Raw genomic sequence first — 14748 nt, 5'->3', positions numbered from 1 at the left:
CCAAGGCTATGTTTGTGATGTAATGTTTGGCAGAAGTAAACACGACGAATAAAATGACACTGTTTTTTTGCAATTTTGTAGCAACGAGGTGCATTACCACGGTAAACTTATTTTAGATACGTTTATTAAAATTCACACCACAAACTAAATGTCGGCAATTTCTTAGAAAAAAAATATTGAAACATTCTGTTACCAAATTGGATATTTCAGTAACGACATCTGAATACTGGAACTTTTTGTATGTTTTTTTTTATTCTCGCTGGGAAGCTTTTTACCTTACACTATTAGCTATAAGCTATGTGTATGTTTTGTGTGCATGTTTTGGTTAAAAGCCAGTATTTTTACACATTATATCGATACAATATTTTACATCTCTGTGTCGCTATCACATTTATCCTGATGTTATGCTTTTTGGAAATATAGGAATATTTTGATATAGATTTTCTCTCAACCTGTAAATTCTTTTAAAGCTACGAATGACTTGGCTGTGATTGAACACATATCGGACCGGAATGTCCACATCCGATACCAACCTAACATGGAACAGCAAACTTCTGACGGGATAGACGGCCAGTTTACGGTCTCCTATGACGTAGAGAGACAGACAGATGGTGGCGATATTTTGGTATGTTTGATATCACTTTAATTTCTTGACTACTGTTTTCTTGTAATATTGTATAGATATGCATGGCTCAATATGAAAAATGAAAAATGCGTTTGAAGTATTTCTTTTAATCGTTTTACTGCTAATTCCAACAAAACAATGCCTCTGTTTGCATAAAGTAAAACCAAAAGTTAATACATGCGCTTATAATGATCTTTGTACTCAGATTATGAGTAGATTTATGCACATCATCAAGGATACAGCTGGACGAACACCATCGCTAGCCACGGTCTAGTCTCACTCAATAGGACATTTTAGATTACCTCTCTTTACACATGGAATTTTTGACCAAACTATACGAGCATTATAGATTTATTTCATCGAATTACAATAAAATGGAGACTTGTGTCATTTTTATGAGATATCTGATCAGTAAATTATATGAGTTGATCGAGCACTCCGAATGTTTTCCGTCTCTGTATGTATGTAGAATTAATATCATGACATAGTCGACGAGGTAGCTCTGTACGAAGAACCACAATGTGTGTTTACTGCGAACCAAGCCTAAATGTAGGACGTGATTTAACTGGATTCAATGGGATTCCAGGGCGCGATGCTTTGAACACGATTTTATCTACTAAATGTTCGTGGAATTCGTGAAGCTTAGGCTACTGAATATGCAAGATGATGGGGTATATAACACATATTATATGACAACGTCATGTTTACCTATATGTTGGTACATTGTTACAGATGGTGAATGGATACTTTGTACACTTCTTCGCTCCGAGTGGCCTTGAACCGAGACCAAAAGACATTGTGTTTATACTTGACAAGAGTGGATCTATGCGCGGCACAAAATTCCAACAACTAAAAGAGGCTATGCTTACCATTTTGTCCCAAATTGATCCAGTAGATAAGTTTAACATCATAACATTTGACAGCAGTATTACCAGGTGGAGAGACGACCACCTCGTGCCTGCATCTGAAAGTGCCATACAACAAGCAAAGAAATACGTGAACAACTTACGTGCAGTTGGCGGTGAGTTGATATGTTTACTATTTAAATAGATGTCGAACTGATCATTCGTCAAGATCACATTTCATCAATTTACGTTAAACGGGTCTCACTGGGAATGGTCTATATCCATCTGAGATATGAAGTCAACCGATACTTCTGGTATTCTTAGTGGTTCCGTTATTTTGAGAATGTGATTTAATTTTCATTTTAATTTCACAGGTGTCCCAGATGACACTTCCCCTTACTTTCCCAAAGGTCTCAACGTGATTCTATAGTTTGCTGAAATTGTGCTCTTGTATGAGTTGGGGTTTGACGTATATGTAAAATATATTCTTGGCTTGTTGTCTGAGGCTACTGCGTACATATTATGTTAGGAGATGTCGAATTTACAGTCTATTTTCATTCTTGATTTGAGAAGCATTTTAAGATTTTTTACCATATTAATTTGCTTTGTTGGTAGTTTGTTATATTATAATTATCCTTAAGCATTAAACAATGTGAAATGTTTGTTCCACATAATTTCTGATGTTAAATCTTATCATGTCTTTCCCTGTAACTCACTATTACAGTAACACCTGTCCTCATCTCGTTTCCCAGTATCTCACTATTACAGTGACACCTGTCCTCACCTCGTTTCCCAGTAACTCACTATTACAGTGACACCTGTCCTCATCTCGTTTCCCAGTAACTCACTATTACAGTGACACCTGTCCTTACCTCGTTTCCCAGTATCTCACTAGTTCAGTAACACCTGTCCTCACCTCGTTTCCCAGTATCTCACTATTACAGTGACACCTGTCCTCATCTCGTTTCCCAGTAACTCACTATTACAGTGACACCTGTCCTCACCTTGTTTCCCAGTAACTCACTATTACAGTGACACCTGTCCTCACCTCGTTTCCCTGTATCTCACTATTACAGTGACACCTGTCCTCACCTCGTTTCCCAGTAACTCACTATTACAGTGACACCTGTCCTCATCTCGTTTCCCAGTATCTCACTATTACACTGACACCTGTCCTCACCTCGTTTCCCTGTATCTCACTATTTCAGTAACACCTGTCCTCATCTCGTTTCCCAGTATCTCACTATTACAGTGACACCTGTCCTCATCTCGTTTCCCAGTATCTCACTATTACAGTGACACCTGTCCTCATCTCGTTTCCCAGTATCTCACTAGTTCAGTAACGCATGTCCTTATCTTGTTTCCCAGTATCTCACTATTACAGTGACACTTGTCCTCATCTCGTTTCCCAGTATCTCACTATTACAATGACACCTGTCCTCATCTCGTTTCCCAGTATCTCACTATTACAGTAACACACCTGTCCTTATCTTGTTTCCCAGTATCTCACTATTACAGTGACACTTGTCCTCATCTCGTTTCCCAGTATCTCACTATTACAATGACACCTGTCCTTATCCCGTTTCCCAGTATCTCACTATTACAGTGACACTTGTCCTCATCTCGTTTCCCAGTAACTCACTATTACAGTAACACACCTGTCTGTCCTCATCTCGTTTCCCAGTATCTCACTATTACAGTGACACCCGTCCTCACCTCGTTTCCCAGTATCTCACTATTACAGTGACACCTGTCCTCACCTCGTTTCCCAGTATCTCACTATTACAGTGACACCCGTCCTCACCTCGTTTCCCAGTATCTCTCTATTACAGTGACACCTGTCCTCACCTCGTTTCCCAGTATCTCACTATTACAGTGACACTTGTCCTCATCTCGTTTCCCAGTAACTCACTATTACAGTAACACACCTGTCTGTCCTCATCTCGTTTCCCAGTATCTCACTATTACAGTGACACCTGTCCTCACCTCGTTTCCCAGTAACTCACTATTACAGTGATACATGTCCTTACCTCGTTGATGTCGGATTTAACCTTTAGTATAGTTAACCTCAATATTGTTATGCTGTTTATATTCACAAAACGTATAATTTTACAAAAAAAAAATTTCATGTTTTCAGCATAATCAAAAATAATTTCAGCCTTTGATCGTTGTGCATATTGCTTCTGTTCTTCTGTTGTACAGTAATTTTTCGTCTCATTCATTCCTGGCTAAAAAAATAAACAAAAAACAGCACATCAGAAAAATAATAAATAATTTTGCTGAACTTGCAGGTACAAATATCCAGGCAGCCATGCTGGATGGTATTTCGCAGTTGGAATTGCGGACTGACAGAAGTCGATCTGCTGTCATTATTTTTTTAACCGACGGAGAAGCAACCACTGGCGAAACAACCCCCAAAAGAATATTATCTAGAGTTGCTGAACGTAACGAAGACAGAGTACCTGTGTTTTCATTAGCATTTGGACGAAATGCAGATTTTAACTTGGTTAAGCGAATGGCGGTACAGAACAATGGTTTCGGCAGGAAGGTATATGAAGATTCTGATGCAAGTCTTCAAATATCAAATTTTTACACCGAAGTTTCAACTGTCCTTTTGAAAAACGTTACATTTAACTATCTCAACGGTACCGTTGTTCCTGATACTTTAATATGCGACTTGAGCGGACTATTGAAACTCGGGTCCGAATTAGTTGTTTCGGGTAGATTATCTAGTGAAGAAGTCGTTGATTTACAACCACATATTACAGGTATTGGTTCCAATGGCCTGGTAAATCTGATTGTTCCTGACACTGCAATCACAACACAGTTAGATATCACCCAAGACTCCGATATCATCGCCATCACAGAAAAGCTGTGGGCCTATCTTACGATAAAACAATGGACTAGACAGATGGAGGCCGCGACCAATAAAGAAGCCGCGGAGGATTGGAGACGGAATATTACTGAAATGGCTTTAAAGGTACTGGTTTTTAATGATTTGCCAGTTTGATTTGATGATAGAGTGTATCATGAAACAAAATCAAACGTTTAAAGTTTAACAAAAAGTTTTGTCAAGTCCCTTACTTAATTTTAAAAGTGTACATTTCTCACCCTGCATCATGCACACGATGATTTTCTGCTTTTGTCTTTCATCAGGGATTTTTGCACGTTTGTCTGCCTTCGTCATACATGGGTGATTTAAAAAAAAAATCCTGTCTTTTCCATATTTTCTGTAGTTTCTATATGATACGTTCCAAATGTAACAATACAGCAGCATATAATGTCGGAAAGCTGATGACGTCATTCTTTCGTGTAATGACTAAGATATGCTGAAATGACTGATCACCTTATCATCTTTATTAAACATCCATATTATATCGTCATTGAACGGAAATACAATGTTAGATATATTATTAAATCTTGCTAGAAAAAAGGGAACTCAGGTCAGCTCATAGGACTTCAAGTTTATAAAACGTTGGTTGGACAACATGCATTCGCAGTTTGCAGTAGACTTAATCAAAACATTTATAGTGTTTACCAACATGTTGATAAATGTTAAAATCCCTGGCAATGAGTAGACATAATTGAATGAAAAGAAGGATAATCCATTGTTTATCATAGAAACTAAAATACTCCAATGCTACATGTAAGACAATTGGGGAACTCGATAAGTCCCGAGTGTTCCGAGTGCAATTGTATTGAGAATTCCGAATTGAATTTTTCGATTTTACAAACGAGGAAAAAGATATTGCTTGAAAACCATTTAGGGCGAATTTAAAACAGGGCGAATATGTTTTTTTGTTGTTCAAGGGCGAAAATAACCTGGGGTGAAAATTACGAGGTATACAGTATTTACATTTATTATCATGAACAGCATCATTGTGTTAAATGATTTACATTTATTGATTCATATAGTATCCTTTTTGTTTTATAATTTACATTTATTATAATCAGCAGTATCGTTTTTTTTATGTTATTTATATATATTGGTTTATATAGTATCCTTTTTTAATATCATTTACATTTATTATAATCAACAGTATTATTTTGTTAAATCATATATTATAATCCACACTATCATCTTGTTATATCATGTATTATAATCCACACTATCATTTTGCTAAATCATTTATTATAATCCACAGTATTATTTTGTTAAATCATATATTATAATCAACAGTATATTTTTGTTATATCATTTATTATAATCAACACTATCATCTTGTTATATCATATATTATAATCAACACTATCATCTTGTTAAATCATGTATTATAATCAACACTATCATTTTGTTAAATCATATATTATAATCCACAGTATCATTTTGTTTTATCATATATTATAATCAACACTATCATTTTGTTCAATCATTTATTATAATCCACACTATCATCTTGTTATATCATGTATTATAATCAACAGTATTATTTTGTTAAATCATTTATTATAATCAACACTATCATCTTGTTATATCATGTATTATAATCAACAGTATTATTTTGTTAAATCATTTATTATAATCAACACTATCATCTTGATATATCATGTATTATAATCAACAGTATTATTTTGTTAAATCATTTATTATAATCAACACTATCATCTTGTTATATCATGTATTATAATCAACACTATCATCTTGCTATATCATGTATTATAATCCACACTATCATTTTGTTAAATCATTTATTATAATCCACAGTATTATTTTGTTAAACCATATATTATAATCAACAGTATATTTTTGTTATATCATTAATTATAATCAACACTATCATCTTGTTATATCATATATTATAATCAACACTATCATCTTGTTAAATCATGTATTATAATCAACACTATCATTTTGTTATATCATATATTATAATCCACAGTATCATTTTGTTTTATCAGATATTATAATAAACACTATCATTTTGTTCAATCATTTATTATAATCCACACTATCATCTTGTTATATCATTTATTATAATCAACACTATCATCTTGTTATATCATGTATTATAATCAACAGTATTATTTTGTTAAATCATTTATTATAATCAACACTATCATCTTGTTATATCATGTATTATAATCAACAGTATTATTTTGTTAAATCATTTATTATAATCAACACTATCATCTTGTTATATCATGTATTATAATCAACACTATCATCTTGTTATATCATGTATTATAATCCACACTATCATTTTGTTATATCATGTATTATAATCAACAGTATTATTTTGTTAAATCATTTATTATAATCAACACTATCATCTTGTTATATCATGTATTATAATCAACACTATCATCTTGTTATATCATGTATTATAATCAACAGTATTATTTTGTTAAATCATTTATTATAATCAACACTATCATCTTGTTATATCATTTATTATAATCAACAGTATTATTTTGTTAAATCATTTATTATTATCAACACTATCATTTTGTTAAATCATTTATTATAATCAACACTATCATTTTGTTAAATCATTTATTATAATCAACACTATCAACTTGTTATATCATGTATTATAATCCACAGTATCATTTTGTTATATTATATATCATAATCCACAGTATCATTTTGTAACGCCCATGACTTCTATGGTGGTGACCTTACCTGATGAACTGAAAGTTTCTCCGATTAAAGTTGAGGAAGATGAAATACGTAAGTTCATGTAAACCGATCTTTGTATGTTTAAATAATCACATGCTGTTTCTTTTGCCATAAAGTCTGATCTGCATTAAAAGGTCACTTTTATATACAAGTACGCCAAAAACAATTATGAACTTCCCTTTTTCTTTTTCTAATTATTACTATTGTTTTTTTTGTTGTTGTTTTTTATCGGGTATTCATCTAAAAACACGTGTCCGTTGTTTATCCCCTCCAACACTGTAAGATCTTGATTTCAGAAACATTCCAGTTATCGAGACCATTTTTTTTTATTCATTTATCAATTTCTAATTTCATTGATTTAAAACGGAAACGCACATGTAAAGGGCCGAAACGCTCACTGACGACCTTCAACAAATACCACGCCATAAATGCCTATAATATATTATTTGATACCTGTACCATCGAAAATTGATAGCAATTAAATTCTGCTTATGTTAATACTTTACATACATTTTACTAATATACATTGTATCTTTGCATGCTGATTTAAGTGTCAAATTTATGATATTAGCTACACAGGCCATGGCATTCTCTCTCTGGGCATCCTGTTACACATCGATAGTCCCACAACCTGAAAATAATCTCTACTTTCCTCCCGTGTTCCTACGTTATAAGTTGAATCGTTAGCGGTAGATGCTTCAATGTATCGATATTGTTTACTTTACAGCCGTTGAAGAGGACGATAGCATGCAACCTCCCATTATGACAGCGAAGTATAATAGTGGTGGAAGATCTGGTATGACACCTTTAAGCGGTGGTGGAGGAATGGTTGGGCCATCTCTAATGCATGCTAGAACATTTACTCAGACATCTGGAAGCATCCCTCTGCAGCGATCTCGAACCTCCTATGATACCTATTATACATCACGCAAACGTAAGCAGTTTTTCATGAACTTTTTTTTAGATTTAGATATATTACACACCAGTACAAGACAATCAAACGTCCAGCAAACTTGGGCAGAGAATATACTAATCTTAACAGCGTAGGACGAGTTTTATTAACTTTTACTATAGTCAAGCTGTTCCATCGAATACTGTTACATATTACTATAGTCACGCTGTTCCATCGAATACTGTTACATATTACTATAGTCACGCTGTTCCATCGAATACTGTTACATATTACTATAGTCACGCTGTTCCATCGAATACTGTTACATATGCAGATAAGCAACAACCAACCATCGTCATGCTTTCAAATGCATGTACCAATGATGTACCAATGATGCATATATGCTGTGGTTGGATCAAAATATCATGGTGGCTGAGCGGTAGCCAAATAAGCATGCACACAGTCGACGAAGCATGGAGTGGACAAGGAGTAATCAAAGAACTACCGTCAAATGTCAAAGATTATTGGGAAAGATCTAGCGGAACATTGTGTCCCAAAGTTTTTAGGTTCATGTCCATGCAAACAGTATTCATGACCACTTACAATCTACCAACAGAACTGAATATTCCAAAGAAATCGCCATACTTCGAGTCTATAGTAATATAGCTACAGTCCTAGATAACTACCTATCTACCGTGATATAGTAACCGCCCCAGATAACTACCTATCTACCGTGCTATAGTTACCGCCCCAGATAACTACGTGTCTACCGTGTTATAGTTACCGCCCCAGATAACTACGTGTCTACCGTGCTGTAGTTACCACCCCAGATAACTACATGTCTACAGTGTTATAGTTACCACCCCAGATAACTACGTATCTACCGTGTTATAGTTACCGCCCCCGATAACCACGTGTCTATTGTGTTATAGTTACCGCCCCAGATAACTACGTGTCCACCGTGCTGTAGTTACCACTCCAGATAACTACGTGTCTACCGTGTTTTAGTTACCGCCCCAGATAACTGCGTGTCTACCGTGCTATAGTTACCGCCCCAGATAACTACGTGTCTACCGTGTTATAGTTACCGCCCCAGATAACTACGTGTCTACCGTGTTATAGTTACCGCCCCAGATAACTACGTGTCTACCGTGCTGTAGTTACCGCCCCAGATAACTACGTGTCTACCGTGCTGTAGTTACCGCCCCAGATAACTACGTGTCCACCGTGCTATAGTTACCGCCCCCAGATAACTACGTGTCTACCGTGTTATAGTTACCGCCCCAGATAACTACGTGTCTACCGTGTTATAGTTACCGCCCCAGATAACTACGTGTCTACTGTGTTATAGTTACCGCCCCAGATAACTACGTGTCTACCGTGCTGTAGTTACCGCCCCAGATAACTACGTGTCTACTGTGTTATAGTTACCGCCCCAGATAACTACGTGTCTACCGTGCTGTAGTTACCGCCCCAGATAACTACGTGTCCACCGTGTTATAGTTACCGCCCCAGATAACTACCTATCTACCGTGTTATAGTTACCGCCCCAGATAACCACCTGTCTACCGTGTTATAGTTACCGCCCCGATAACTACATGTCTACCGTGATATAGTTACCGCCCCAGATAACTACATGTCTACCGTGTTTTAGTTACCGCCCCAGATAACTACGTGTCTACTGTGCTATAGTTACCGCCCCAGATAACTACGTATCCACCGTGCTGTAGTTACCGCCCCAGATAACTACGTTTCCACCGTGTTATAGTTACCGCCCCAGATAACCACCTATCTACCGTGCTGTAGTTACCGCCCCAGATAACTACGTGTCCACCGTGTAATAGTTACCGCCCCAGATAACTACGTGTCTACTGTGCTATAGTTACCGCCCCAGATAACTACATGTCTACCGTGTTATAGTTACCGCCCCAGATAACTACGTGTCTACCGTGTTATAGTTACCGCCCCAGATAACTACGTGTCTACCGTGTTATAGTTACCGCCCCAGATAACTATGTGTCTACCGTGTTATAGTTACCGCCCCCAGATAACTACGTGTCTACCATGTTATAGTTACCGCCCCAGATAACTACGTGTCTACCGTGTTATAGTTACCGCCCCAGATAACTACGTGTCTACCTGTGTTTTAGTTACCGCCTCAGATAACTATGTGTCTACCGTGCTATAGTTACCACCCCAGATAACTACGTATCTACCGTGTTATAGTTACCGCCCCAGATAACTACGTGTCTACCGTGTTATAGTTACCGCCCCAGATAACTACATGTCTACCGTGTTATAGTTACCGCCCCAGATAACTACGTGTCTACCGTGCTATAGTTACCGCCCCAGATAACTACGTGTCTACCCTGTTATAGTTACCGCCCCAGATAACTACGTGTCTACCGTGCTGTAGTTACCGCCCCCAGATAACTACGTGTCTACCGTGTTATAGTTACCGCCCCAGATAACTACGTGTCTACCTTGTTATAGTTACCGCCCCAGATACCTACGTGTCTACCGTGCTGTAGTTACCGCCCCAGATAACTACGTGTCTACCGTGTTATAGTTACCGCCCCAGATAACTACATGTCTACCGTGTTATAGTTACCGCCCCAGATAACTACGTGTCTACCGTGTTGTAGTTACCGCCCCAGATAACTACGTGTCTACCTGTGTATAGTTACCGCCCCCAGATAACTACGTGTCTACCGTGCTGTGTAGTTACCGCCCCAGATATCTACCTGTCTACCGTGGTTTAGTTACCGCCCCAGATAAACTACGTGTCTACCGTGCTGTAGTTACCGCCCCAGATAACTACCGTGTCTACCGTGCTATAGTTACCGCCCCAGATAACTACGTGTCTACCGTGCTATAGTTACCGCCCCAGATAACTACGTGTCTACCGTGCTATAGTTACCGCCCCAGATAACTACATGTCTACTGTGTTATAGTTACCGCCCCAGATAACTACGTGTCTACCGTGTTATAGTTATCGCCCCAGATAACTACGTGTCTACCGTGTTATAGTTACCGCCCCAGATAACTAAGTGTCTACCGTGTTATAGTTACCGTCCCAGATAACTACCTGTCTACCATGTTATAGTTACCGCCCCAGATAACTACGTGTCTACCGTGTTATAGTTACCGCCCCAGATAACTACGTGTCTACTGTGTTTTAGTTACCGCCTCAGATAACTATGTGTCTACCGTGCTATAGTTACCACCCCAGATAACTACGTATCTACCGTGTTATAGTTACCGGCCCAGATAACTACGTGTCTACCGTGTTATAGTTACCGCCCCAGATAACTACATGTCTACCGTGTTATAGTTACCGCCCCAGATAACTACGTGTCTACCGTGCTATAGTTACCGCCCCAGATAACTACGTGTCTACCGTGTTATAGTTACCACCCCAGATAACTACGTGTCAACTACGTGTATACCGTGTTATAGTTACCGTCCCAGATAACTACGTGTCTACCATGCTATAGTTACCGCCCCAGATAACTACGTGTCTACCGTGCTATAGTTACCGCCCCAGATAACTACGTGTCTACCGTGTTATAGTTACCGCCCCAGATAACTACGTGTCTACCCTGTTATAGTTACCGCCCCAGATAACTACGTGTCTACCCTGTTATAGTTACCGCCCGAGATAACTACATGTCTACCGTGTTATAGTTACCGCCCCAGATAACCACGTGTCTACCGTGTTATAGTTACCGCAAAAGATAACTACGTGTCGACCATGTATATAGTTACCGCCCCAGATAACTACGTGTCTACCGTGCTCTAATTACTGACCCAGATAACTACGTGTCCACAGTGTTATAGTTACCGCCCCAGATAACTACGTGTCTACCGTGCTGTAGTTACCGCCCCAGATAACTACGTGTATATTTAAGCATTGAACGGCTTTCAGTTGGCATTCATAGTCAATATGAATGCCAACTGGACAGAGGCAAATTCCATGAAGCGCGCTAGCGCTTCATGTTGAATTTGCCTCTGTCCAGTTGGCATTCATATTGACTATGAATTCCAACTGAAAGCCGTTCAATTTTATATTAACCATCTGCGATTTTTTATTTGTCATGCGATTTTTGTTTTGAAATTTTCAAATTCAAATTTCCCGCGCTTACCAGTAGCAGAGATCACTTCCTGTTGGCAGTTCATAGGCTGGTGAACTCGCAACTGAATTGGTAGGGTTATATAGTGGCAGTGCCATACAATGGTAAATATTGTGCTAAAGTTACCGCCCCAGATAACTACGTGTCTACTGTGTTATAGTTACCACCCCAGATAATCACGTGTCTACCATGTTATAGTTACCGCCCCAGATAACTACGTGTCTACCATGTTATAGTTACCGCCCCAGATAACTACATGTCTACCGTGTTATAGTTACCGCCCCCAGATAACTACGTGTCTACCGTGTTATAGTTACCGCCCCAGATAACTACGTGTCTACCGTGTTATAGTTACCGCCCCAGATAACTACATGTCTACCGTGCTTATAGTTACCGCCCCAGATAACTACATGTCTACCGTGTTATAGTTACCGCCCCAGATAACTACATGTCTACTGTGTTATAGTTACCGCCCCAGATAACTACATGTCTACCGTGTTATAGTTACCGCCCCCAGATAACTACGTGTCTACCGTGTTATAGTTACCGCCCCAGATAACTACGTGTCTACCGTGTTATAGTTACCGCCCCAGATAACTACATGTCTACTGTGTTATAGTTACCGCCTCAGATAACTACGTGTCTACCGTGCTATAGTTACCGCCCCAGATAACTACATGTCTACTGTGTTATAGTTACCGCCCCAGATAACCACCTATCTACCGTGTTATAGTTACCGCCCCAGATAACTACATGTCTACCGTGTTATAGTTACCACCCCAGATAACTACATGTCTACCGTGCTATAGTTACCACCCCAGATAACTACGTGTCCACCGTGTTATAGTTACCGCCCCAGATAACTACATGTCTACTCTGTTAAAGTTACCGCCCTAGATAACTACACGTCTACCGTGCTTATAGTTACCGCCCCGAGATAACTACGTGTCTACCTTGTTATAGTTACCGCCCCAGATAACTACGTGTCTACCGTGCTATAGTTACCGGCCCCAGATAACTACGTGTCTACCGTGCTGTAGTTACCGCCCCAGATAACTACGTGTCTACCGTGCTATAGTTACCGCCCCAGATCACTACGTGTCTACCGTGCTATAGTTACCGCCCCAGATACATTAATGTAACTACGTGTCCACCGTGCTATAGTTACTGTCACAGATAACTACGTGTCCACCGTGCTGTAGTTACCGCCCCAGATAACTATGTGTCTACCCTGCTATAGTTACCGCCCTAGATAACTAAGTGTCTACCGTGTTATAGTTACCGCCCCAGATAACTACGTGTCCACCGTGCTATAGTTACCGCCCCAGATAACTACATGTCTACCGTGCTGTAGTTACCGCCCCAGATAACTATGTGTCTACCGTGCTGTAGTTACCGCCCCAGATAACTATGTGTCTACCGTGTTATAGTTACCGCCCCAGATAACTACGTGTCCACCGTGCTATAGTTACCGCCCCAGATAACTACGTGTCCACCGTGCTGTAGTTACCGCCCCAGATAACTATGTGTCTACCCTGCTATAGTTACCGCCCCAGATAACTACGTGTCTACCGTGTTATAGTTACCGCCCCAGATAACTACGTGTCCACCGTGCTGTAGTTACCGCCCCAGATAACTACGTGTCCACCGTGCTGTAGTTACCGCCCCAGATAACTACGTGTCCACCGTGTTATAGTTACCACTCCAGATAACTACATGTCTACCGTGCTGTAGTTACCGCCCCAGATAACCACGTGTCTACCGTTCTGTAGTTACCGTCCCAGATAACTACGTGTCTACCGTGTTATAGTTACCGCCCCAGATAACTACGTGTCTACCATGCTATAGTTACCGTCCCAGATAACTACGTGTCTACCGTGTTATAGTTACCGCCCTAGATAACTACACGTCTACCGTGCTGTAGTTACCGCCCGAGATAACTACGTGTCTACCTTGTTATAGTTACCGCCCCAGATAACTACGTGTCTACCGTGCTATAGTTACCGCCCCAGATAACTACATGTCTACCATGTTATAGTTACCGCCCCAGATAACCACGTGTCTACCGTGTTATAGTTACCGACCCAGATAACCACGTGTCTACCGTGCTATAGTTACCGCCCCAGATAACTACGTGTCTACCGTGCTATAGTTACCGCCCCAGATAACTACGTGTCTACATTGTTATAGTTACCGCCCCCGATAACCACGTGTCTATCGTGTTATAGTTACCACCCCAGATAACTATGTGTCTATCGTGTTATAGTTACCACCCCAGATAACCACGTGTCTACCGTGCTATAGTTACCACCCCAGATAACTACGTGTCTACCGTGTTATAGTTACCGCCCCAGATAACTACGTGTCTACAGTGTTATAGTTACCGTCCCAGATAACTACGTGTCTACCGTGCTATAGTTACCGCCCCAGACAAATACGTGTCTACCGTGTTATAGTTACCGCCCCAGATAACTACGTGTCTACATTGTTATAGTTACCGCCCCAGATAACTACGTGTCCACCGTGCTGTAGTTACCGCCCCAGATAACTACGTGTCCACCGTGCTGTAGTTACCGCCCCAGATAACTACGTGTCCACCGTGTTATAGTTACCACTCCAGATAACTACATGTC

At 39.4% G+C, this 14748-nt stretch overlaps 1 protein-coding gene across 2 annotated transcripts in view; it reads left to right on the top strand.

The window, feature by feature from the left end:
- Window positions 1-14748, top strand: part of LOC117331283 (inter-alpha-trypsin inhibitor heavy chain H3-like) — a 37235-nt gene that overhangs the window by 13881 nt on the left and 8606 nt on the right. For both annotated transcript variants that reach the window (XM_033889894.1, XM_033889893.1), the window contains exons 5-9: window positions 471-625; window positions 1358-1646; window positions 3762-4450; window positions 7051-7141; window positions 7818-8024. In XM_033889894.1, the coding sequence (XP_033745785.1) occupies window positions 471-625; window positions 1358-1646; window positions 3762-4450; window positions 7051-7141; window positions 7818-8024 (1431 nt within the window). The remainder of the gene's footprint in view (window positions 1-470; window positions 626-1357; window positions 1647-3761; window positions 4451-7050; window positions 7142-7817; window positions 8025-14748) is intronic.

This window comes from Pecten maximus, chromosome 7 (genome assembly GCF_902652985.1).
Source record: "Pecten maximus chromosome 7, xPecMax1.1, whole genome shotgun sequence".
NCBI classification, from domain to species: Eukaryota; Metazoa; Mollusca; class Bivalvia; order Pectinida; family Pectinidae; genus Pecten; species Pecten maximus.
The sequence above is the reverse complement of the archived record's forward strand: the minus strand, read 5'-3'. Positions and strand labels throughout refer to the sequence as shown.